Source organism: Thamnophis elegans, chromosome Z (genome assembly GCF_009769535.1).
Source record: "Thamnophis elegans isolate rThaEle1 chromosome Z, rThaEle1.pri, whole genome shotgun sequence".
Classification (NCBI taxonomy): Eukaryota; Metazoa; Chordata; class Lepidosauria; order Squamata; family Colubridae; genus Thamnophis; species Thamnophis elegans.
Window position 1 is genome coordinate 10427585 of NC_045558.1, and position 23640 is coordinate 10451224.

The window sequence follows — 23640 nt, forward strand, 5'->3', positions numbered from 1 at the left end:
CCCCCACCCCCGTCTTTTGGGAATTAATAATTTGAATAATGGATAGCCAAAGTATTCAACACAATCTGAACATGTAGGACGAAAGGCTCTACATTTAGGCAAGAAAAACGAAATGCACAGGTACAGTATAGATGGTACCTGTCTCAACAGTAGTCACTGTGAGAGGGATCTTGGAGTCCTAGTGGACAACTATTTAAATATGAGCCAGCCGTGTGCAGCAGCTGCCAAAAAAGCCAACACAGTTCTAGGCTGCATAAACAGAGGGATAGAATCAAGATCACATGAAGTGTTGATACCACTTTATAATGCCTTAGTAAGGCCACACTTGGAATACTGAACTCAGTTTTGGTCACCATGATGTAGAAAAGATGTGGAAACTCTAGAAAGAGTGCAGAGAAGAGCAACAAAGATGATTAGAGGACTGGAGGCTAAAACATATAAGGAACGGTTGCTGGAACTGAATATGTCTAGTTTAATGAAAAGAAGGACTAGGGGTGACATGATAGCAGTCTTCCAATATCTCAGGGGCTGCCACAAAGAAGAGGGAGTCAAGCTATTCTTCAAAGCATCTAAAGGCAGGAGAAGAAGCGATGGGTGGAAACTAATGAAGGAGAGAAGCAACTTAGAACTGAGGAGAAATTTCCTGACAGTTAGAACAATTAGTCAGTGGAACAGCTTGCCTCCAGAAGTTGTAAATGCTCCAACACTGGAAGTTTTTATGAAGATGTTGGATAACCATTTGTCTGAAGTGATGTTTCCTGCCTAAGCAGGGGGTTGGACTAGAAGACCTCCAAGGTCCCTTCCAATTCTGTTATTCTATCTATCATTGAACATGCTGTTTGGTCCTGCAGCACAAAGGAGCAACAGGAATAGAAAGAAAAAGTATTAAGAAGTTCAAATGTCTAAAGGAAGGATAAGAACACGAGGGTATTATTCTTCAATCTGAATACATCTATCTTGGCCTCTCTTGGGAAAGTTTGCAAAAAAAAGCACTGATTCTCAGTCGTGATGACAGTTGATTAAGAGGAGCTGTCAGTTCAGATTATTTGACTGTACTTTTATTTTCCTTCTCTGGCTATCATGCTAAAGAAACTCTGGCTCTTGAATGTAGATGAAGAAATCAGATGGATCTTGAGGAACTAAAGAACCTTTGCAATCTTCCCATTTTATCCAGATAGCTGCCACTTGGGGCAAGCCTCTTTGGATTTGAAGACTTGCTAACCAAATGTATTGCAATTCTTTTTTTCTCTCTTGATCTTAGCGTTTTCCTGGAGGGTCCTCTTTTCAGATCAGCAAACTTCATTTCATGTGATCAAGCACAGCAGCTGGGTCCAATGGGATGGTTTTCATGTCTGCTTTAGTTGTGCCCTGCTGTCACAGTTGTTATTCTGCTGCTTTTTGCTTCACATGATTGCATCTTGCCAGCTTGACATCAGCAACGGAGGGGGAGAGGGGATTGGAATGTGAGTTGAAGGGGGAGGTCGGGTTTCAAGCAGAGCCAGCCCTGACTATGTGGAGCACCCATCACACACCAGGTCAGCAATAGCAATAGCAATAGCAATAGCAGTTAGACTTATATACCGCTTCATAGGGCTTTCAGCCCTCTCTAAGCAGTTTACAGAGTCAGCATATCGCCCCCAACAACAATCCGGGTCCTCATTTTACCCACCTCGGAAGGATGGAAGGCTGAGTCAACCCTGAGCCAGTGAGATTTGAACAGCTGAACTGCAGAACTAGCAGTCAGCTGAAGTAGCCTGCAGTGCTGCATTTAACCACTGTGCCACCTCGGCTCTTCAAAAGGAATGTGGAGATGGGGAATGGAATGGAATAAGAATAGAATAGAATAGAATAGAATAGAATAGAACAGAATAGAATTCTTTATTGGCCAAGTGTGATTGGACACGCAAGGAATTTGTCTTTGGTGCAGATGCTCTCGGTGTACATAAAAAAACAAGATGCATTCGTCAAGGATCATAAGGTGCAGCACTTAATGATAGTCATATGGTACAAATAAGCAATCAGGAAACAATCCATATCAATATAAATCGTAAGGATACAAGCAACAAAGTTACCGTCCTGCAGTCATAAGTTGGAAGAGATGGGTCATATAATAATGAGAAGACTAATAGTAATAGTAATGCAGCCTTAGTGAATAGTTTGACAGTACTGAGGGAATTGTTTTTTTAGCAGAGTGATGGTGTTCGGGGAAAAACTGTCCTTGTGTCTAGTTGTCTTGGTGTGCAGTGCTCTATAGCTCGTTTTGAGGGTAGAAGTTGAAACAATTTATGTCCGTGGTGCGAGGGCTCTCTAAATATTTTCACAGCCGTCTCTTTGACTCCTGCAGTGTACAGATGCAGATCTCAGGATCCCATTCCAAAACAATCTGAGAATTTTTAATTGGATATTGAATGATAACAGTGGGATGGCTAGGGGAGAAGGGAATAATTGCATTATTCTTCTCACCAACCCAACATATCTTGCATGTAGATGTATATATACTATACATCTAATCTGTAACCGCTTTGTGCGCAGTGAAGTAGACTCTCGGAAAACGAAATGAACCAGGAGTCTGTATTTTGCTAATTCAACTAAGTGGGATGGATAACACCTGCCATCTTTGTTCTGTTTTTTCACATGGGCATTTGCTATCAATGTCAACGTGATAGGAATTTCAGGTGAGGGTGCAGGACATTGCTTGTAGAATGTCAACATAGGCATTTTTTCCCTACATTTTCTGGGTTATTTGTGCCACAGCCATCTGCTGCCAATCTTTATCAGGATCAAGGAAAGAGATGCCTAATAATCACACCTGGAATACTGCATCCAGTTTTGGTCACAACACCAAACCGCACTTGGAAAAAGTGCAGAGAGGAGCAACAAAGATGATTAGGGAACGGGAGGCTCAGCCATATGGAGAACGATTGCAGGAATTAGATATGTCTAGTTTAATTAAAAGAAGAACTAGGGGGAGACATGATAGCATTATTCCAATATTTGAAGGGCTGCCTAAAAAAGAGATGGGTCAACTTATTCTCCAAAGCACCAGAAGGCAAAACAATGGATGGATACTAATCAAGGAGAGAATCAATCTGGAATTAAGGAGAAACTTCATAACAGAGAGAACAATTAACCAGTGGAATGGCTTACCTTCAGAACCTGTGAATGCTCCATCACTGGAGGTTTTTAAGAGGAGATTGGACAATCATTTGTCCAGAACATTATAGGTCCAGGATGATGAACCTATGGCATGCATGCGGGAAGTCTCTCTGGGTACACGAGCCATCACCCGTTGCTCTTCTGGGTTGTGGCACATGGGCCAGCTGGTCTTCATACGCACAGCAGCGCCGGATATTGGGAGAGCAACTACCTGGTGTGCATGTGCATGCTTGGCGGTTGCTCTTCCGGGTTCCAGCACACACATGCACAGCAGCCACCTGGTCTTCCGGTTCCTGGCACACATGCGCGCGAAGGCTAGGTGCACACAAGCATGCCAGAAACCAGAAGATCATTTTCCCGGCACATGCATGCATTCCGGTTGGCTTTTCTTGCGCTTTCCTGTGCGCACATGTGCACGAGCCACTTGGTCTTCATGCGTGCATGCGTGCCGGAAACTAGAAGACCAGGTGGCTGGTGTGCATGCATGCATGCTCCAGAAAGCAGAAGAGCAGCTTCCCAGCATGCACATGTGCACTGGGCGTCTACTCCAGAGCCAAGGTGGCGCAGTGGTTAAATGCAGCACTGCAGGCTACTGCTAGATCAGCAGGTCAGCGGTTCAAATCTCACCGGCTCAGGGTTGACTCAGCCTTCCATCCTTCCGAGGTGGGTAAAATGAGGACCCAGATTGTTGGGGGCAATATGCTGACTCTCTGTAAACCGCTTAGAGAGGCCTGAAAGGCCTATGAAGCGGTATATAAGTCTACTGCTATTGCTATTGCTATTGCTACTCTTCCAGTTCCTGGCACACATGTGCACATGCACACTCCCGTTTCGGTGCTTGATACCGAAAAGGTTCGCCAACACTGGTATAGGTTCTCCTGCTGGGGATTAGAAGACACCCCCCACCCACCCCCAAGGTCTCTTCCAACTCTGGTATTCTGTATTCTATTCTGTTGCCAGTTGTTGAAGTTACTCTTCATCATTGTTTGTAGAACTGCATGTCTATTTGTATCCTATTCTCAATGTTGAGTCACTGGGAATGAATTCTATATTTGTATTAAAAAAAGCATTGCAATGTAACCTAATTTTAAAAAAAGATACAAGGATCTACTAAAAAAAAAAGCACTATAGCCATAAAAAATAAAAAATAGAGATTATTTTATCTACTCATTTCCTTGGATCTTTAAACTACCCAATTGCAAAAGTTCTTACAATAAATATATTTTAGAAGAGCCAGAATAATACATAAAACCAAATAAAAAACCCCATTAGCCTATGAACGAGACACCTCTTGGGGCCAAATGTTCCTTGAAGGTAAGAACAGTGCCAGGTTAGGCTAACAATCCAATTAGTTCAGTGCTGGCAGTCAGGTGCATTTAGCAAGATTCAGATGGATCAGTTCTATAGAAATATACAAAATATAATTAGGTTCAGAGAAATTGAGCATCCTAGAGAAATAAGCAGACAATGCATTCACTGCCTTATCGCAGTGTTGCTTATTGTAATGTTTACAATATTAGAATAACAGAGTTGGAAGGGACCTTGGAGGTCTTCTAGTCCAACCCCCTGCTTAGGCAGGAAACCCTACACCACTTTAGACAAATGGTTATCCAACATCTCCTTAAAGACTTCCAATGTTGGGGCATTCACAACTTCTGGAGGCAACTTCTGTTCCACTGATTAATTGTTCTAACTGTCAGGAAATTTATCCTCAGTTCTAGATTGCTTCTCTCCTTGATTAGTTTCCACCCATTGCTTCTTGTCCTGCCTTTAGATGCCTTGGAGAATAGCTTGACTCCCTCTTCTTTGTGGCAGCCCCTGAGAGATTGGAACACTGCTATCGTGCCTCTCCTAGTCCTTCTTTTCATCAGACTAGACCAGTGGTGGGTTCCAGGTGGTACAGCACGGTATGACTGTACCAGGAGCCGGGAGCAGCAGCCACCGTAATGATACAGTGGTTCGTTTGGCCCACCTGCCCGCCTGGTATGGCATATGGCGCCTGCGCAATCTCCGCCGAGCAACTGGATGTCACAGGCCGGTGGCATGCATGCATGCCCGAGTCAGACACCTGGCCCCATGCATAGCGTACCAGTTACGACGGGGTCTGGAACCCACCACTGGACTAGACATACCCAGTTCCTGCAACTGTTCCTCATATGTTTTAGCCTCCAGGCCCCTAATCATCTTTGTTGCTCTTCTCTGCACTCTTTCTAGAGTCTACACATCTTTTCTACATCGTGGCGACCAAAACTGAATGCAGTATTCCAAGTATGCTTAGAAAGTTTGATTTTCCAAACATTTCTAAACTTTGTGTCTACCAATAGTCTGAAATGAAGTTATTTTTCATGTAGAAAATCTTTTTTTTCCTGGGTTTATTGCCCATGTTATTGGATTCTGGCTTCACTATCAACTGCTATTTCAAACCTGCTAAAAGCCTCTGCTAAAATAATGCTAATGCATTAAAAAAGTGGGGGGGAATAAGATTCTGCCACAGATACTGTGTATCTGCAAGATAATTACAAGTCTTACTAGATAAGTCAAACTTCTTGTAATCAATTATCACAGCAGGAATCCTTGCAAATCTCTGCTTCTGGTCATTTCCAAGAATTGGCCGGGGGGGGGGGGGGGGAGAGAACAGCAGCTGAGGGATATGGAAGTGAGGACCAAGTAGCTTTAGGCATTGAATAGATTTATTATTATTATGTGGTTAATCTTTGGTGAGATTCACAGCCTTAGGGGCTGGTTGGTAGCTCAACAGCTCGAGTTCTAACTTGGGGCCTAGGAACTGTTAAGGTAACATCGAAGGATATAAGCTGTTCCAAGTATGGTGGTTTTTTGTAGAATCAGAATGTTCAAGTCTGATAAATTTAAAATTTCCAAATAGCGAGGTAGCTCTTTGGGTATTGCTCCAAGGGTTCCAATTACAACCGGGACAACACACAATTTCTTTTTCCATAGTTGCTCAACTTCAATTTGCAAGTCCCGGTATTTTGTGAATTTTTTTTTCTTGCTGTTTATCTTCAATCCGTGCATCTCCAGGTATTGCAATATCAATGACCCATACTTTTTTCTTTTCAACTATTGTTATGTCAGGTGTGTTGTGGGCCAAGTGCCTGTCAGTCTGGATTCTGAAGTCCCACAAGACCTTGACTTTCTCATTCTCTAAAACCTTCTCAACCTGATGTTCCCAGTGGTTTTTGCTGTACTCAAATCCAAACTTTTGGCACAATTCCCAGTGAATGATCTTAGCAACACGGTCATGGCATTGTAGGTAGCCAATTTGTGAAATTTTGCTGCACCCACTGATCAAGTGGTCAACTGTCTCATCTTTCTCATTACAGAGGCGACATTTGCTGTTGGTGGTAACATGTTGAATTTTTGTCTTCATGCAGTTTGTGGCTAAGGCTTGTTCTTGAGCTGCCAAATTATTGTTGTTGTTGTTGATGTTGTTGTTGTTGTTGTTGTTGTTATTATTATTATTATTATTATTATTATTATTATTATTATTATGTTCACAATCAAAATTTAAGCATATTGAGCATGGAAACAGGGCAGTGGTCAAATTTAATTTTTTTTACTACCGGTTCTGTGGGCGTGGCTTGGTGGGCATGGTTTGGTGGGTGTGGCTGGGGAAGGATACTGTAAAATCCGCATTCCCTCCCCATCAGCTGGGCCTCGGGAGGCAGAGAATAGATGGGGGCGGGACTAGACAGAGATGGTATTTACCGGTTCTCCAAACTACTCAAAACTTCAGGTACTGATTCTCCAGAACTGGTCAGAACCTGCTGAATCCCACCTTCGACAGGGCTGCAAATGTCGACCTTCCACATCAAAATTCCAGGAGTAACATGCGAATGTAGCCTAATATTTATAAAGCAGACTGATTTTATTTATCTGCCCCTTGTGGAATTGATTCTGGTGTTGGAAGAAATGTCCACCTGGGTTCAGTTCCAAGTGGGGAGAAAGACACTAGAAACATGGAGACTGCTTGGAAAGATGGTTTATTGGTCACATGGTTTGAGTCCTGGGTTAAAAGGGAGGAGATGCTGGGAGTACCTGGGTTTTATGCCCTCTCTGGGCTTTTGAATTTGAGTGTGTATTCAGATTGGTTGTCAGACTCCCATGGAACCATGCAGGGGTAACTTGTAGGTTGTCTGTGTCCTAGGCTTGGTTGACTCTTGCTGGGTGATGATGTAATGAAAGAGCTTTAGGATTCCTATAATGGCTCTGCCTGAAAGAGGTAGATCTTTGTTATGTAGAATAAACTGACTCAGGCCTTAATGGCCCATTGACAAAGGTTTCTGCTCCCTTTTAGGGGAAACATTCTGTCCTTCTAATATTTCCTAAAATATCTCATTTTTCGAAGAGAGAGGTAGGTGCTAACTTCCCACACTGAGAATCATCTGAATTCAGTGCAGAAAGAAGGGGAAAGGATTATTAGTGTAGGATTAGTTGTATTGTTCTGAGAATTAGCCCTTCTTGTTTTATGTGGGGCAACAATTCTAAGACAGACTTCCGATAGTATGCAGATACAGATAGAAACACTCTATAGTTTCCCAGGCTAAGGATTATTACACAAGCTAATAAGCCAAGCCCTTCATCAGTTTGACTTTTTAATAGAAAAAGGTTCGTTTCTCCTTCATTTCTCCTGCAGTGAGCAAGGGCTCATCTAACAGTCCTGATGATCATGCTGAAAGGGAAGGTGTCGGGATTCCAACCGCAACAGAAATAAAACTCCAAAGCAGGCCTCTTCCTCAGAGTTCCATTTTATTAGATAAACCGGCACTGCTCGGGTATTTATGTATCCCAAACCCTCCTCCCAAGAACATCTCAAACAATTTCTATTGTTGTATTTTCCCCCTTACCAGAGGGAGCCCCCTTGTGGAGTGCCATGGCAACTCCACAGTGCTGTACAGTAGAAGCCATTTTAAAGCAGTACGGTAGAAGCCATTTTAAGGCACAACAGGCTGTATCTTAACAGAACACACAGCCCTGGGGGTGTTAGAGGTGTCTTATCCCCACAGTATTTGTTTCCAGAGGGTAAGTAATCTGTGTACTAAGTTTGGTTGAAATTGCTTGAGGTGTTTTAGAGTTATGCTGGAACACAGACAGACAGACACACAGACAGACAGATGATAGACAGACAGACAGATGTCATATTGGCACATCTGGCAAAACCCAAATCTGAAAGGTCCCAGGTTTTCCCCACCCAAAGAAAAGTCAAAGTCCCTTCCCTTGCACCCACATGTCCATCACATGGTCCAATCAGGTCACTGTCCTGACTGGAGTTGTTTCCCAGTCACACCTCTCCAGGTGCAAGCTATACATCTTATCTTGTCTCCATCCAACCCACCTCGCATTTCCCACAGCATGCCCATCCACTAAGTGAATCACTGCAGTTTTTAAGTGAATCTGGCTTCCCATTGAGTTTGCTTACAGAAGGTCACAAAAAGGGGGGGAATCACATGACCTCCCAGGACATAAATATGAACCAGTTGCCAAGCATCTGAATGTTGGTCTCTTAACCATGGCGATGCCCCAACTGTCCTCAATGCAAAGATCCTAAGTTACCTTTTCAGTGCCATTGTAACTTTGAGCGATAACTAAACGAGTGGTTTTAAGTTGAGGTTAAAATCATCTTGGGATGACTGGATGACTCACAGTCCCAATTCTGCCAGGACTACAGAGGATAAATTTGAGAAGACTGGAAGCACCAGGCTTTCCTTGATGCATCTCCTTGAATGACAACCTCAAAATGACCACAGTAATAGTGTCAATATGAATTGACCTCTTGATATTTTGAGCCTTATGAGGTTTGATATTTACAAAACTGCCATCAGTATCAGGAGTACTTGAGAATCTTCCAAGGAAGTGACCTTATGTTAGCTAAGAAAGCTACCTGGATTTTAGCAGATATCGGCTTCCCGAGGTAAAGCCTTTGATTTACGTGATTCTAGGCTACTGAAAGAAGTGGTGATTAAGCAGAGGTTATATCCTCCTAGCAGACACAAAGCAGAACTTTCATTTAAGCCTGTGGTTTCATATCTGTGCACAGCATGTGGTGTATCTTTCTGCTTTCAATCATCCACGTAGTGAGTCAACAATGTGGAAGCTCGCTAAGTTTTTAGGAGATTAATCATTTGCCATTTAGTATCTTGGGCAAGAAAAAGAGTCTTTGGTTTTGTGATCATATCTACATTTTGTGCAGCTTATGAAACTTTGCCTGGACATACTGTATTCTTGGAAATAAGATCCTGGAGCTCAAGAAGACAAGATGTTTATTGCCTGCAATAAATCTTTCTTGTCTGAAAACCTATGGAAGGGGGAACTTGTCCATCTCAGAGTAAAGTAACAGAGTACACATAGCCCTTGAATTATGATCACAATTGAGTCCAGCATTTCTGTTGCTAAGTGAGAAGGTTTGTTAAGTGAACTTTGCCCCCGTTTTATTACCTTTCTTGTTAAGTGAATCTGGCTTCCTCATTGAGGGCTTGTCAGAAGGGCACAAAAGTGATCACGTGACTCCAGGACACTGCAACTGTCATAAATATGAGCTAGTTGCCAAGTGTCTGAATTTCGATCACAACTGGTGGGAAAAACAGTCATGTCACTTTTTCCAATGCTGCTGTAACTTTGAATGGTCTCTAAATGAACAGTTGTAAATTGAGGACTAACTGTAACAGAGTTGGAAGGGACCAACCTCCTGCCTTATCCCATTTCAGACAAGTGACTCTTCAGTCTCTTCTTAAAAGCCTCCAGTGTTGGAGCATTCACAACTTCCGAAGGCAACTTCTGTTCCACTGGTTAATTGTCCTCACTGTCAGGAAATTTCTCCTTAGTTCTAGATTGGATCTCTCTTTAATAATCTTCCACCCTTTACTTCTTGTCTTGCCTTCAGGTCAGTGGCGAGTTTCACATTTTGCTACCACCAGCTCACCCCACTTGTGCTCCCCAGTCTTCTGCGCATGCGCTTTGCTTATGTACGTGCCTGGCCTCAAAAACGTGCCTTAATAGGATGGCATAGAACCAGGGAGGAGGGACGCACCTGCGATTTCCACTACCAATTCAGGCAAACCGGTCCGAACCGGCTGAACACCACCTCTGATTCTGGTGCTTTGGAAAATAGTTTGACCCCTCTTCTTTGTGGCAGCTCTTCAAATACTGCTATCAAGTCACCGCAATCCTTCTTTTCACTAGACTAGACAAACCCAATTCCTGCAACCGTTGTTCATATGTTTTAGCCTCCAGGCCCGTAGTCATTTTTGTTGATTTTCTCTGCACACTTTCCAGAGTCTCAACATCTTTTTTTATAGTATAGTGACCAAAACTGGATGCAATATTCCAAGTGTGGTTTCACTAAGGCTATATAAAGCAGTTCTAAAACATTACATGATCTTGGTTCTATCCATTTACCTCTATAACTGTCTGATTTGGCCCTGCAACCGAACAAGACAGACACAGACTTCAATTAGAACTGCAGAAAAAAACAATTGCTACCAACCTGCCTTCCATCGGGGACCTGTACACTGCACGAGTCAAAAAGAGGGCTGTGAAAAATATCTCAGACCCATCACATCCTGGACCTAAATTGTTTCAACTCCTACCCTCAAAACAACAAAATATAGGGCACTGCACACCAGAAAAACTAGACACAAGGACAGTTTTCCCCCGAATGCCATCACTCAGCTAAACAACTAATCCCCACAACACTGTCAAATTATCTACTGACTTTATTACTATTATTCTTCTCTACCTTCCTAGTACCTATCTCTTTCCACTTACGACTAAAACCATGTTGCTTGTATCTTAAATTTATATTGTTTTGTTTGTTTCCTAGTATAATTTGATTGCTTATTAGTAACCTATGACTTTCACTAAGTGTTGTATCCTATGATTCTTGATGAAAGTATTCTATTTTATTTTATGTACACTGAGAGCTTATGCATCAAAGACAAATTCGTTGTCCAACCACACTTGGCCAATAAATAATTCTACTCTGAAGAATTCTATTCTATTCTATATTCTATTCTATTCTATATTCTATTCTATATTCTATTCTATTCTATATTCTATTCTATTCTATATTCTATCCTATTCTATTCTATATTCTATTCTATTCTATTCTATATTCTATTCTATTCTATTCTATTCTATATTCTATTCTATTCTATATTCTATTCTATTCTATATTCTATTCTATTCTATATTCTATTCTATATTCTATTCTATTCTATATTCTATTCTATTCTATTCTATATTCTATCCTATTCTATTCTATATTCTATTCTATTCTATTCTATATTCTATTCTATTCTATATTCTATTCTATTCTATATTCTATTCTATTCTATTCTATATTCTATTCTATATTCTATTCTATATTCTATTCTATATTCTATTCTATTCTATATTCTATTCTATATTCTATTCTATTCTATTCTATATTCTATTCTATATTCTATTCTATTCTATTCTATATTCTATTCTATTCTATATTCTATTCTATTCTATTCTATATTCTATTCTATATTCTATTCTATATTCTATCCTATTCTATTCTATTCTATATTCTATTCTATTCTATATTCTATTCTATTCTATTCTATATTCTATTCTATTCTATATTCTATTCTATTCTATATTCTATTCTATTCTATATTCTATTCTATTCTATTCTATTTGTTAATGTAATCTAAGATTGCATTGACTGTTTTGGCAGCTCCCTCATTCTGCTGGCTCATAGTTAAATAATAGTCCACTAGAACTCAAAGATCTCCCCATGCCCCGTTTTTGGCCTGGGCAGCCTCCTGCATTACTCTGCTGGCCAGGATGGGATGCAGAAAGCCTCCTGCACTTCCCCTTGTCCCTTTTTGGCTGACAGAGTGCTGCAGGATGTGTCCATCCCATTTCCTCCCCCTTGCGGCCGGCCCACAGAAGAAAACCATAATGCTGATCTGGCCCTCAAAGAAATCCAGTTTGGCACCCTAGTTTTATGTTATAAGATACCAAAAAAAAAGCAAACAATAGGAAAATATGAAAGGGAAAAGGGAAGGAAAAATGTGGAAAATGAGTGCGGGGAAGAAAGAAAGAAAAGGCAAGGACTTCTGACTCCCTTTGGTGCAGTAGAATAAGGCATTAACACAAACCTCAGCTTTTTACTTTTACCTAATAGTTTAAACCAACCATTTATATCACAACAAATCCATCTAATTAAAGTTTCATTTTTTTTACACCTCAAGGACAAAAGTCCAGAAGCTGTTTCCATGTGGAAATAAAAGTATTTGTATTTTTTTTCCTTTGATCAAAGCAGTCAATTTAGCTACCTTGGCTAACTTCGTCAACTTTTGCAGCCATCCATCCATTGTAGGGATCAAAATTCCATTCTTGTGAGTTTAAAAAGTTACTTTTTTAAATGTTGTAACTTTGAATGGTAGCTAAATAAATGGTTTTAAGTCATTTACCTGTACGGTACAGGTTTTACCTGTACTGCTTCTGCAAGCCAAGTACAGGTGGGTCTCCTTCAGGGGTGGTATTCACTTACCTTCCCTACCAATTCGCAAATATGAGGGTGAATGCCCACCTCCGCACATGCACTCAGCCTTCTGCGCATGTCCTTTTGGTGAAAAAAGGGCCTAGTGGGATGCCCTAGAACCAGGGAGGGAGTTAGGGTGGGCAACCACAATTTCCGCTACCGGTTCGGGCAAACTGGTCGAACCAGTAGAATACCACTTCTGGTACCCTTGTCGCATTGTCTCTGTTGCACTTTCAAGTTTACAGTGGGGCGAAGATTGGATTGCTTAAATTGCTGAATAAAGCAGAATGGTATTCTGATTATTCCTCCCTTGCCCCCACCACCCGGGTGAAAATACCATTGAAATACATATTTTGAAATCCTGATTAATTTTTTCACAACATGCCATATCAAAACTGCTAGGAAGACCCTCAAGTTTCGCCCTGGCCATCTTCAACACTGCTGCGTCCTTCCTTTGCAGATCTTCAAAGCACAAAAACATGGTTTTATTTAAACTTACGCTCACTGCCCCCCCCCACTCCAGTTTTTCCTGCCTTGGGACTAAGGGAAGCTATATATGAGCATTTGAAATGTAGGCCTGTGAATTTATGACATGGATGAAAGTGCACATTACACGGCAAAAGGAAAAAAAAAAGAGGTAGTCCAGCAGAGCAGTACAACAAGGAAAGTCAATAACAATAACAAAAACAACAGCAAAATGATAATGCCTTAGAAATAATGCTAAACTGCAAGCCGCTTCTGCTAATGGGTTTGTAATTTGGAATGGAGGTGATTAAATTGGTTCTACTAAACATTTCCACTTAAGTGGTTTGTAGGTAGGGGTGTTATATGGATTGGAAAAAATGGCTGAGTTGTTTTCGAATTGAAGGTACCAAGAGGGAGGCAGAAATGTAATGGGTTGCTCTGTGCTTGGAAAGTCCATTTTCCCTCCGGAATGCAAAGCGCAGTGAACTCATTAGGGAAGAAGCTAATTGCTTTCTTTGCCCCCCCCCCTTCCACCTGTAAGAACAATTTTTTTTACTACAAAATATTAAATACCACGTTAAGAAAACAACCCTATTTTCCAAGGCACCCAAAGGCCGGACAGAGAACAATGGATGAAAACTGACCAAGGAGAGATTCAACCTAGAAATAAGGAGGAACTTTCTGACCGTGAGAGCAATCAACCCATGGAACAGAAGTTGCCTTCGGAAGTTGTGGGAGCTTCATCACTGGAGGCTTTCAAGAAGAGACTGGACTGCCATCTGTCAGAAAATGGTGTAGCAATAGCAATAGCAGTAGACTTATATACCGCTTCATAGGCCTTTCAGGCCTCTCTAAGCGGTTTACAGAGAGTCAGCATATTGCCCCCAACAATCTGGGTCCTCATTTTACCCACCTCGGAAGGATGGAAGGCTGAGTCAACCCTGAGCCGGTGAGATTTGAACCGCTGACCTGCTGATCTAGCAGTAGCCTGCAGTGCTGCATTTAACCACTGCGCCACCTTGGCTCAGTGTAGGGCCGTAATGGCGAACCTATGCTGGAATTGCATGCAGAGCCATCTCTCCAGGCACACCAGCTGTCGCCTGTTGCTCTTCCATGTTCTGGCATGTACATGTGTGCCAGCCCGGTGTTCTTCACGGCTCCCTGGCGTGAGCTCCCTGAGCTTCCGATTTCTGACAATATGCCGGCCAGCTGGTCTTTAAGTGCACATGTGCTCCAGAAACCGGAGGACCAGGTGACCGCGCCCATGTGCATGCTGGAAACGAGAAGCTCAGTTTCCCAGCACGTGCATGTGCGCCTGGAAACTGCTTTTCCTGTTTCTGGAGCTCCTGCATGTCCACGCCGGGGAGCTGCTCTTCTGGTTTCCAGTGGTCCCATTCATGCACACTCCTGTTTCAGCACTCGGTGCCGAAAAGGTTCGTCAATGCTGGTGTAGGTCAGGGGTGAAATTCTACCAGTTCTCACCACTTCGCTAGAACCACTAGCAAAAAATGCTAAGGTTCGCCCGAACCAGTAGTAAAAAAAAAAGCTTTGCAGGATTTGAGAATGTCTACTTTTATGAAAAGAAGGACTAGGGGAGACATGACAACAGCCTTCCAATATTGGAGGTATTGCCACAAAGAAGAGGCAGGTAGTCTATTTTTCAAAGCACTTGAGGGCAGGACAAGAAGCAATTGATGGAAACTAATCAAGGGGAGAAGCAACCTGGAACCAAGGAGAAATGTCCTAATAGTGAGACCAATTACCCCGTGGAATGGTTTGCCTTCAGACGTTGTGGGAGACTGGAGGGCCATTTGTCTGAAATGGTATTGGGTCTCCTGCTTGAGCAGGGGGTTGGACTAGTAGACCTCCAAAGCCCCTTCCAACTCTGTTCTGTTTTTTTTTTTTCTGTTTTCAAATCTGGATGTCTAGATTCACCTTAATCCACCTCCAGATGTTGGGAAGTCAAGTCAGGAAGACATCAGTTTAACCCGAGTGCCAGATAGTCACAGCCCAATTTGCAGACTGGCTGCAAACTGGGAATTCAGGCCAACGGTTATCCCAGGGCTCAATAATAAATCCCAGCCCTCCAGTCACTTATTCAGTCTTTGACTTGATTTGGTAAAAGGCCCAAAAATTATTTGGCTAGATTAAAACTTTTATTGCAGACAAGAAGCCTTAAAAAGAAAAGGCATTGATTTCCCACCCCAGTGCAAAAAATTCGGAGCCTTTACATATTGTATATGTGTGTGTGTGTGTGTGTGTGTGTGTGCGCGCGCGCGCGCTCCAGATGTTCATCCTACACATTTTTCTTCCACTCTTCTGAGTTATTGAATTCTTGGGCAGTATTTTAATGGCCTTGGGTGGCAACTGAGACCCGTTGATATAATAGTTCTCTCCAGCCTGGAAATGGCTGGTTGCTGCCTTGCCAGATTCAATCCAGACAAATTATTTGGCTGGTCAGATAAATTCATTTCCACTGCAAGCCATGAAACAGATTCTTTTCAAAACAAAATAAAAGGCAGCTCCATCTGTCTTCTGAGGGGCTCTCCAATAGGAGGCATTTGGTGAGCCTCAATAGCCCCGCTGAATTATGGACTATACTGCTCAGAGACACAATTCAACATCTGTTGGGACACAGATTCTCTTTCTGCAATAAGAGAATCGCATTGCCTCTGATATGAAGGAATGACTTTATAATATTCATTTAGCAGATTGAATATAGGTCAGCAAGCAGCTGCCTTCCAGTGGAGCTGAACTCTTTTTATGGCTCGGTTATTATCTTTCAGGGTTATTTCAGCAGTTTTTGGAAACTGCAATGTTGCAGTTGGTTGGCTTGGCATTTTCCGCTAGGAAACTGAATTCTTTGGGGAGAAGCAAACAATGGTGCCAATGTCACATGCTCACTTTTGGAGAGACAAGCTCCACTGAATTCATCTTGACTTAGATACCTTCCATTAATATGTTCTAAATAACATTGGGTTAATTAATATCAAGAACATATTGAATGAGCGAGGTTTAATCCTTTCACCACCATCTCCTAATCCTTAGCCAAAGGGGAATCTATCAAGAGCTGTGATGGCGCAGTGGTTAGAATGCAGTGTTGCAGGCTAATTCTGCCAACTACCAGCAGTTCGATCCTGACACGTTCAAGATTGGTTCAGCCTTCCATCCCTCCGAAGTGCGTAAAATGAGGACCCAGATTGTTGGGGGCAATATACTGACTCTGTAAAGCGCTTAGAGAAGGGTGTAGCACATTAGGAACCGCTGTGTAAGTCTACTGTAAGTGCTATTGGTTGTATCAGTGATGCAACATGATTTAGGACTATATAGTATGGTGAAACGGTAAAACTCCATTTTAAAATTTCATTGATGAATCGTCACTGCCATCATTATAAGCTTTGATAAGTGTTGTTCTTCATCTTTATGAGGTGGCAAGGTGTCTCTGCAAGACATCGAAATCGTGTCATCCACCGCTGTCAGAAATGATGAACGTGCTGATGATATGCCATAAAATTGTTGATGTCTCTTAGAAATCACATGGGTAGATTTTTATTTTGTCCGTCAGAGATACTCAGTGTTATCTGTATAGAGAAAAGTTGATTTGTGGCCCTCACACTAGCTGATTCAGACAGGTTCATATTCACTGGTTCCTCTGTCTTTTTTCAAAGCTACCTTATTTTTCAGAGTGTAAGTATTTTTTCCCTCAAAAAAGAGGCTGACAATCTAGGTGCATCTTATACACTGAATACAGCATTTTTTGCCTCCTGAAACTCCACCCCTTCACCAAAATGGCCTTTAGGAGGCTTTCAGACAGCTCCTGGGGGCTGAGGAGGCAGAAATGAGTGAAAAAATGGCCCGTCCCCCCTGCCCAGTCCCCAGCAGCACTCTATAAGCTTCCTAAAGGATATCCATGCCTTTTTTGTGAAAAAAAAACAGGCCCGTTTTTGCAAAAAACGGGTGGTTTTTTGCTCGTTTCCCCTCCCCCCGGAGCACTTTACAAATTTCCTAAGAGCAATCCATGCCCTTTTTTTTTTTTTTTGAAAAAAAAAATGAACCCATTTTCGCAAAAAAAAAAAAAATGGGCCGTTTTTGGGAGGTTTGCAGAGTGCAAAAAATTTTCAAAAAATTTTTCCTCTTCAAAACCTTGCTGCGTCTTATACTTCGGTGCATCTTATACTCTGAAAAACATGGTATTAATGCAAGTAGCTGTCATAAAGTCCTTTAGTAATTAATTATCTCATTTGTTGAAGAAGTACGCTCTTTGGACTTAAAGCTTTGCCAGTCACTGGATGGTTCTGAGGTTTGAAAGCTCATTCATCCTCATCATCTACCTATAATTTTCTAAATTAAAACTCCCCTACTCTTTCCTCTTTCACTTCTTTTATGAAGTGCTAGGTTCATTTTCCTTTTTTTTAAATAATTGCCTGCCAAAGGAGTATATTTTACTTTGTGTAAGGAAGAACAACCCTGAGTTTAAGAGCACCTCTGTGCAGAGTCAAGAAACATACAACACTGGATAAGAAGAATCTTTTTTTTTAATTTAGTTTGTCAAGCATGTAAAAGATAGCAGGTATAAGTATAAACGTAAGTATGACCACAGTAAAAGGGTACGGATAAATGGAGACAGTAGGACTGGGACGGTAGGGACACTGGTGTACTTATGCACATACACCCACACAGACCTCTTAGGAATGGGACAGCCTTAGGTTTAAATTATGGGGGTTTGGAGATGTAACAACAGAATCAGGTAGAGCATTACAGGCATTGACCACTATGTTGCTGAAGTCGTATTTTCTGCAATCGAATTTGGAGTGGTTTACCTTGAGTTTGTATCCATTGTTTGCTTGTGTATTATTGTGGTTGAAGCTGAATTCTAAGCCGCCCTGAGACCCCCGGGATTGGGCGGCATATAAACCTATTAAATTGAGAATTGAATTGAAGTAGTCATTGACAGGTAGGACGTTGTAGTGGATAATTTTGTGTACTACGCTTAGGTCAGACCATAGGCTGCGTAGTTCTAGGTCAGTGATGGCGAACCTTTTTTGGCTGCCGTGCCAAAAGCGGGGGGAGCACAGGGGGTCATGTGTCGACGTGCCACACCCATAATACTATGTGTGTGTGACACCACCAGCCTGCGCACACATGTGCGCGACCAGCAACCCCCCCCCCTGCTTTTGCCATGATTTTTTCGCCCTCCCCAGGCTCCAGAAGCTTTCTAGGAGCCTGGGGAGGATGAAACAGCCGGTTCCACCACAAAACCGCGCTTGACTAAACCGTGCACGACTAAACCACGTTGCTGACGTCATCAACAGGGCAACAACAGCGCAGAGACAGAAGCACGCTGTAAACCCTAAACCTAAAATTAACCCCTAAACTTAAACCTAACCCCCCGAAACCTAATCCTAAACCTAACCCTAAACCTAACCCTAAACCTAACTCTAAACCTAACCCTTAACCTAACCCTAAACCTAATCCTAACCGTTAACCTAACCCTAAACCTAACCCTAACCCTAACCCTTAACCTAACCCTAAACCTAACCCTAACCCTTAACCTAACCCTAAACCTAATCCTTACCTTAAGTTGAATCGGCTTGCTTTCAAAGCGCTCTTTAAAGCGCCCTTCTTTCTCTGCGCTCGCTGTTGTCGCCCTGTTGATGATGTCAGCGATGCGGTTTAATCGGGCGCGGCTTAGTCGAGCGCGGTTTTGACGGGTCACCGAAACAGCCTCCCCTGCCCCCTTTCTGGATACCCTGCAGAGGCCTCAGGAGCTTCCCTGAAGCCTCCGGAGAGTGAAAAATGGACCTACAGGGAACCAGGAAGTTCGGGAATGGTGACTTCCGGTTTGTCCATAGGGCCGATTTTCGACCGCTGGAGCCTCCAGGAGGTTTCCCTGAAGGCTCCGGGGTGTGAAAAACAGACCTATGGACAAACTGGAAGTCATCATTCACGAACTTCCAGGTTCCCCATAGATCAGTTTTTCACCCTCCAGAGGCTTCAGGAGGCTTCCCTGAAGGCTCCAGAGGGCAAAAAACGGCCCTACGAGCAAACCAGAAGTGACTTCAGGGAAGCCTCCTGAAGGATCCGGAGGGTGAAAAACGGTCCTATGAGCAAACCGGAAGTCCATTCCTAAACTTCCGGTTTGCCCGCAGGGCTGGTTTTTCGCGCTCTAGAAGCCTCCAGAGGATGAAAAACAGCCTCAAAAGAAGGCCGAAGTCAGCTGGCCAGCACGGATATGTGTGCTGGCCAGCTGACAGGGCAACACTTTGCGTGCCCTGACAAATGGCTCCACATGCCACTTGTGGCACACGTGCCATAGGTTCGCCATCACGGTTCTAGGTTTTCCAAGCCCAAAATTTTAAGCCTGGTGTCATAAGGGATTCTGTTGTGAGTAGAGATGTGAAGTACTCTTCTTATGAAATACCTCTGGACTCTCTCAATTAATATCCAATATACAGTGCGGATTCCAGACAGATGAGCTGTATTCAAGAATTGGTCTAGCAAAGGGTTTGTATGCCCAGGTTAGCAGTACAACATTAGCAGAAAAGAAGCCTCGCACGATTAGGTTAACAACTCTTAACGCCTTTTTGGCAATGCTGTTACAATGAACTCTGGCAACAATACAGAAAAGCAAAACGGCAGAGTATGTGGCAACGGGGAAATTGTAGTCCTTGACTTACAACCATTCCTTTAGTGACCATTTGAAGTTACCACAGCCCTGAAACAAAGTGACTTTCAATCAGTCCTCGCACTTACAACAGCTCCACAATCATATGAAGAAAAGTTGGTTGCATATTTACAGTGGTTGCAGGGCCACAGATTCGTGTGATGGCGAATTCTGAGCTTCTCACAAAGTACACAGAGAAAGCCGGGTGTGTTTAACAAGCACCTGATCCACTTAACAACTGCATTGATTGACCTAAACAACCATGCCAAAAAAAGGTCATAAAATTGGACACAACTGATTTAACAACCGCTTTGTTTAGCAGAGGAAATTCTGGTTCCAACTTCGTTCGTAAATCAAATACTATTGGTATATATTCATAATAGAAATCTAGCCGAGGTGGCGCAGTGGTTAAATGCAGCACTGCAGGCTACTTCAGCTGACTGCAGTTCTGCAGTTCGGCTGTTCAAATCTCACCGGTTCAGGGTTGACTCAGCCTTCCATCCTTCCGAGGTGGGTAAAATGAGGACCCAGATTGTTGTTGGGGGCAATATGCTGACTCTGTAAATCGCTTAGAGAGGGCTGAAAGCCCTATGAAGCGGTATATAAGTCTAACTGCTGAAAGCCCTATGAAGCGGTATATAAGTCTAACTGCTATTGTTCTATTGCTATTGCTATATTATTTGCTATATATTGCTATAGCCATATTAACCAGCTTATGCAAAGCAATAGAATTTTTGCTGTTGGGTTTTTTAAAAGTTCAACAACAGCATATATGAGTTAAGGATTACATCTTATTCTACTCCTTTACTTAATTAATAAACATAACAACTCACAGTCTCCCCATTTCTATCTGACTGCTTTATCAATTACGCCAAATTGGCTGTCTGTCACAGTGGTGGAATTAAAAAAATTTTACAACTAGTTCTGTGGGTGTGGCTTGGTGGGTGTGGCAGAGTAAGGATACTGTAAAATCCCCATTCTCAACCCATTCCAGGGGAAAATTACTGCAAAATCCCCATTTCCTCCGTATCAGCTGGGACAGGAAGCAGAGAATAGATGAGAGCGGGGCCAGTCAGAGGTGGCATTTACCGGTTCTCTGAACTACTCAAAATTTCTGCTACCAGTTCTCCAGAACTGGTCAGAACCTGCTGAATACCCACCTCTGCTCTGTCCCCAGTCACTGTTGTGAAATTTAGATCTATTTTCCACACTATGACACAATTCAAATGTGCAGCTAGTGCATTTCCCGAAATTCCCAGAGAATATAGTCAGAAGGGGTAAATAAAAAAAAGAGGAATAAATTAAACATCATGATAACAGGAATGCAAGCAATAATTTTGCTCCTCCGGGATTGTTTTATTCCTTTTCATCTTTATTCATATTCAGTTCTAAAATTCATTTAAGAATGTCATATTTCCATGGGATTGTTGTCCATAACAAGGGTACCACAACTAAGAATTCTCTATTTCTATTTCTTGCAAAAAAATCTACATGAAAGCTTCCATTCAGAGTTAAATTTTGCCCATTTCCTCTAATGAAAGCCATTAATTTTGTCATCCCTGTCAGTTTCATCACTTTCATTGATCACTGTCTCATTGTCATCATAGTATAATCTTTCCAACATTGGGCATATAGAAGTCTTAGTGTCATTACAAATATAAGATTTAAGTACCATCAAAAAATTTTAGCATTTTCTGCATCAACCCCATTAAGAAAATTTCTGATCTAAATTGTATCTAATGTTTCAGTTTTTTCTTTAATTAATGTATGTAACAATAGAATAATAAAATTGGAAGGACCTTGGAGGTCTTCTAGCCCAACTCCCTGCTCAAGCAGGAGATCATTTCAGACGAGTGATTGTCCATTCTCTTCTTTAAAACCTCCAGTGATGAAGCACTCACAATGTCTGGAGGTAAGTCATTCCACTGACATACACGTGAAACTTGAAAAATTAGAATATCATGCAAAAGTTCATTTATTTCACTAATGCAACTTAAAAGGTGAAACTAATATATGAGACAGACACATTACATGCAAAGCAAGATAGTTCAAGCTGTGATTTGTCATAATCGTGAAGATTATGGCGTACAGCTCATGAAAACCCCAAATCCACCATCTCAGAAAATTAGAATATTATATGCAATCAATAAAACAAGAATTGTATTGGAGATTCTGCTCCTTGTGAGTGAAGTCCTTCCCAACTATAACCTTAGTTCAGATATTTATAATCAATTCCATGTGCAAAGCACTCTCCAAGCCATTATTTGTCCTTGCAAAATTTGGGCAAATATGCCCAAGTTCTGACAGACATCCTCAGCATTTAATAGCCACCTGCCAGCATAATGATGGCTCTAAATAAATAGATAAAAATAGCAATGACTTTCTTCTATCCAAGTGAGAAGTAACATTTCTGTGCTGGCAGGCAATTTGGAGGCCTTAAATTTGATTGATTTGATTTTATTAAACTTAAAGAATAAAAGACATAGACCTTAGGCATGCCTGATTCTTACATTATTCCAATAAGTCCCATCTCTATATAGCCGTGATGGCGAATCTATGGCATGCGTGCCACAGGTGGCACGTGGAGCCATTGGTTAGGGCATGTGAGGCATTGCCCTGTCAGCTCCAACGCACATGCTGGAGAAAGCCTCTGGAGCTTGGAGAGGGCAAAAAACAGTTCCATTGCACGGCAAAAGTGGGTGGAGGGTGGGGGTCTCACGCACATGCGTGGGTGGTGGGGTCATGCTTGCATGCACAGGGGGCGTCACACGCATAGAATTATGGGTGTGGGCATATCCACTCACAAGCTCCCCCCCCCATTTTTGGCATGTGATGGTAAAAAGGTTAGCCATCACTGCTATATAGGCTGCTGTATAGCTTCTGGAGTTGGTGATTTCTGCATAAAACCTCTGTGTATAAACCTTTTCTTTTATTTTTATTTTTAAAAAATTGATTTGAGAAGCAGGGCACCATGTCATTAATAAAATTTCTAAAATGTAGACATTTATATTTGGAATTGCAACAGGGATGGGTTGCTGCCGGTTTTACTACCACTTTGCAACTCTTTGCTCATGCACAGAACAATTTACAATGAACTGCGCGCGCACAGTCACTAAAATCCAAAATGGCGGCAGCCCAGCGGCGGGAAGGGAACCACTTCAGGGTGTGGCAGGTCTGGGTTGCTGCCTGTTCTGCGACCCAGGCCTGAATTTCACTACTGGTTTGGCCGAACTGGGAGCAACCCAGCTCTGAATTGCAAGTATGAATGCCCCAACACTGGAAGTCTTTAAGAAGATGTTGGATAGCCATTTGTCTGAAACAGTATAGGTTTCCTGCCTAGGCAGGGGGTTGGACTAGAAGACCTCCAAGGTCCCTTCCAACTCTGCTATTGTATTGTATTGTATTATATTATAGCCATCTGCCATTGCGAGTAAAAATGTTTGTAGCTGAAATGGAATAAACAGTCACCACTATGATTTGAAGCTACAACAGTGTCACAGGCATCCAGGATGCCTTTGTCAAAAAGATATGAGTTACTGACAGTCTTTGACTTATGACCGTAATTGAGCCCAGAATTAGGATGGTAAGTTGTAGTGGCCATTAAGTGGGCCACCATATGACTCCATCTGATTTTACAACCTTTTTTTGCCATGGGTCATTAAATGAATTTTAAATGACAGAGGAATACAATCAAGATCAAGGGAGGTACTAATATCACTCTATAAAGCCTTAGTAAGACCACATCTAGAATACTGCAACCAGTTTTGCTCACCAGACGATAAAAAACAGTTATTGAGATGCTACAAAAATGCAGAGAAGAGCA

General features: G+C 42.1%; 1 protein-coding gene across 1 annotated transcript in view; it reads left to right on the top strand.

Moving 5' to 3' along the window:
• Positions 1 to 4431: 4431 nt before the first annotated feature.
• Positions 4432 to 23640, top strand: part of DPP6 (dipeptidyl peptidase like 6) — a 230004-nt gene continuing 210795 nt past the window's right edge. The window contains exon 1 of the mRNA XM_032234960.1: positions 4432 to 4470. Coding sequence (XP_032090851.1) covers positions 4432 to 4470 — 39 coding nt within the window. The remainder of the gene's footprint in view (positions 4471 to 23640) is intronic.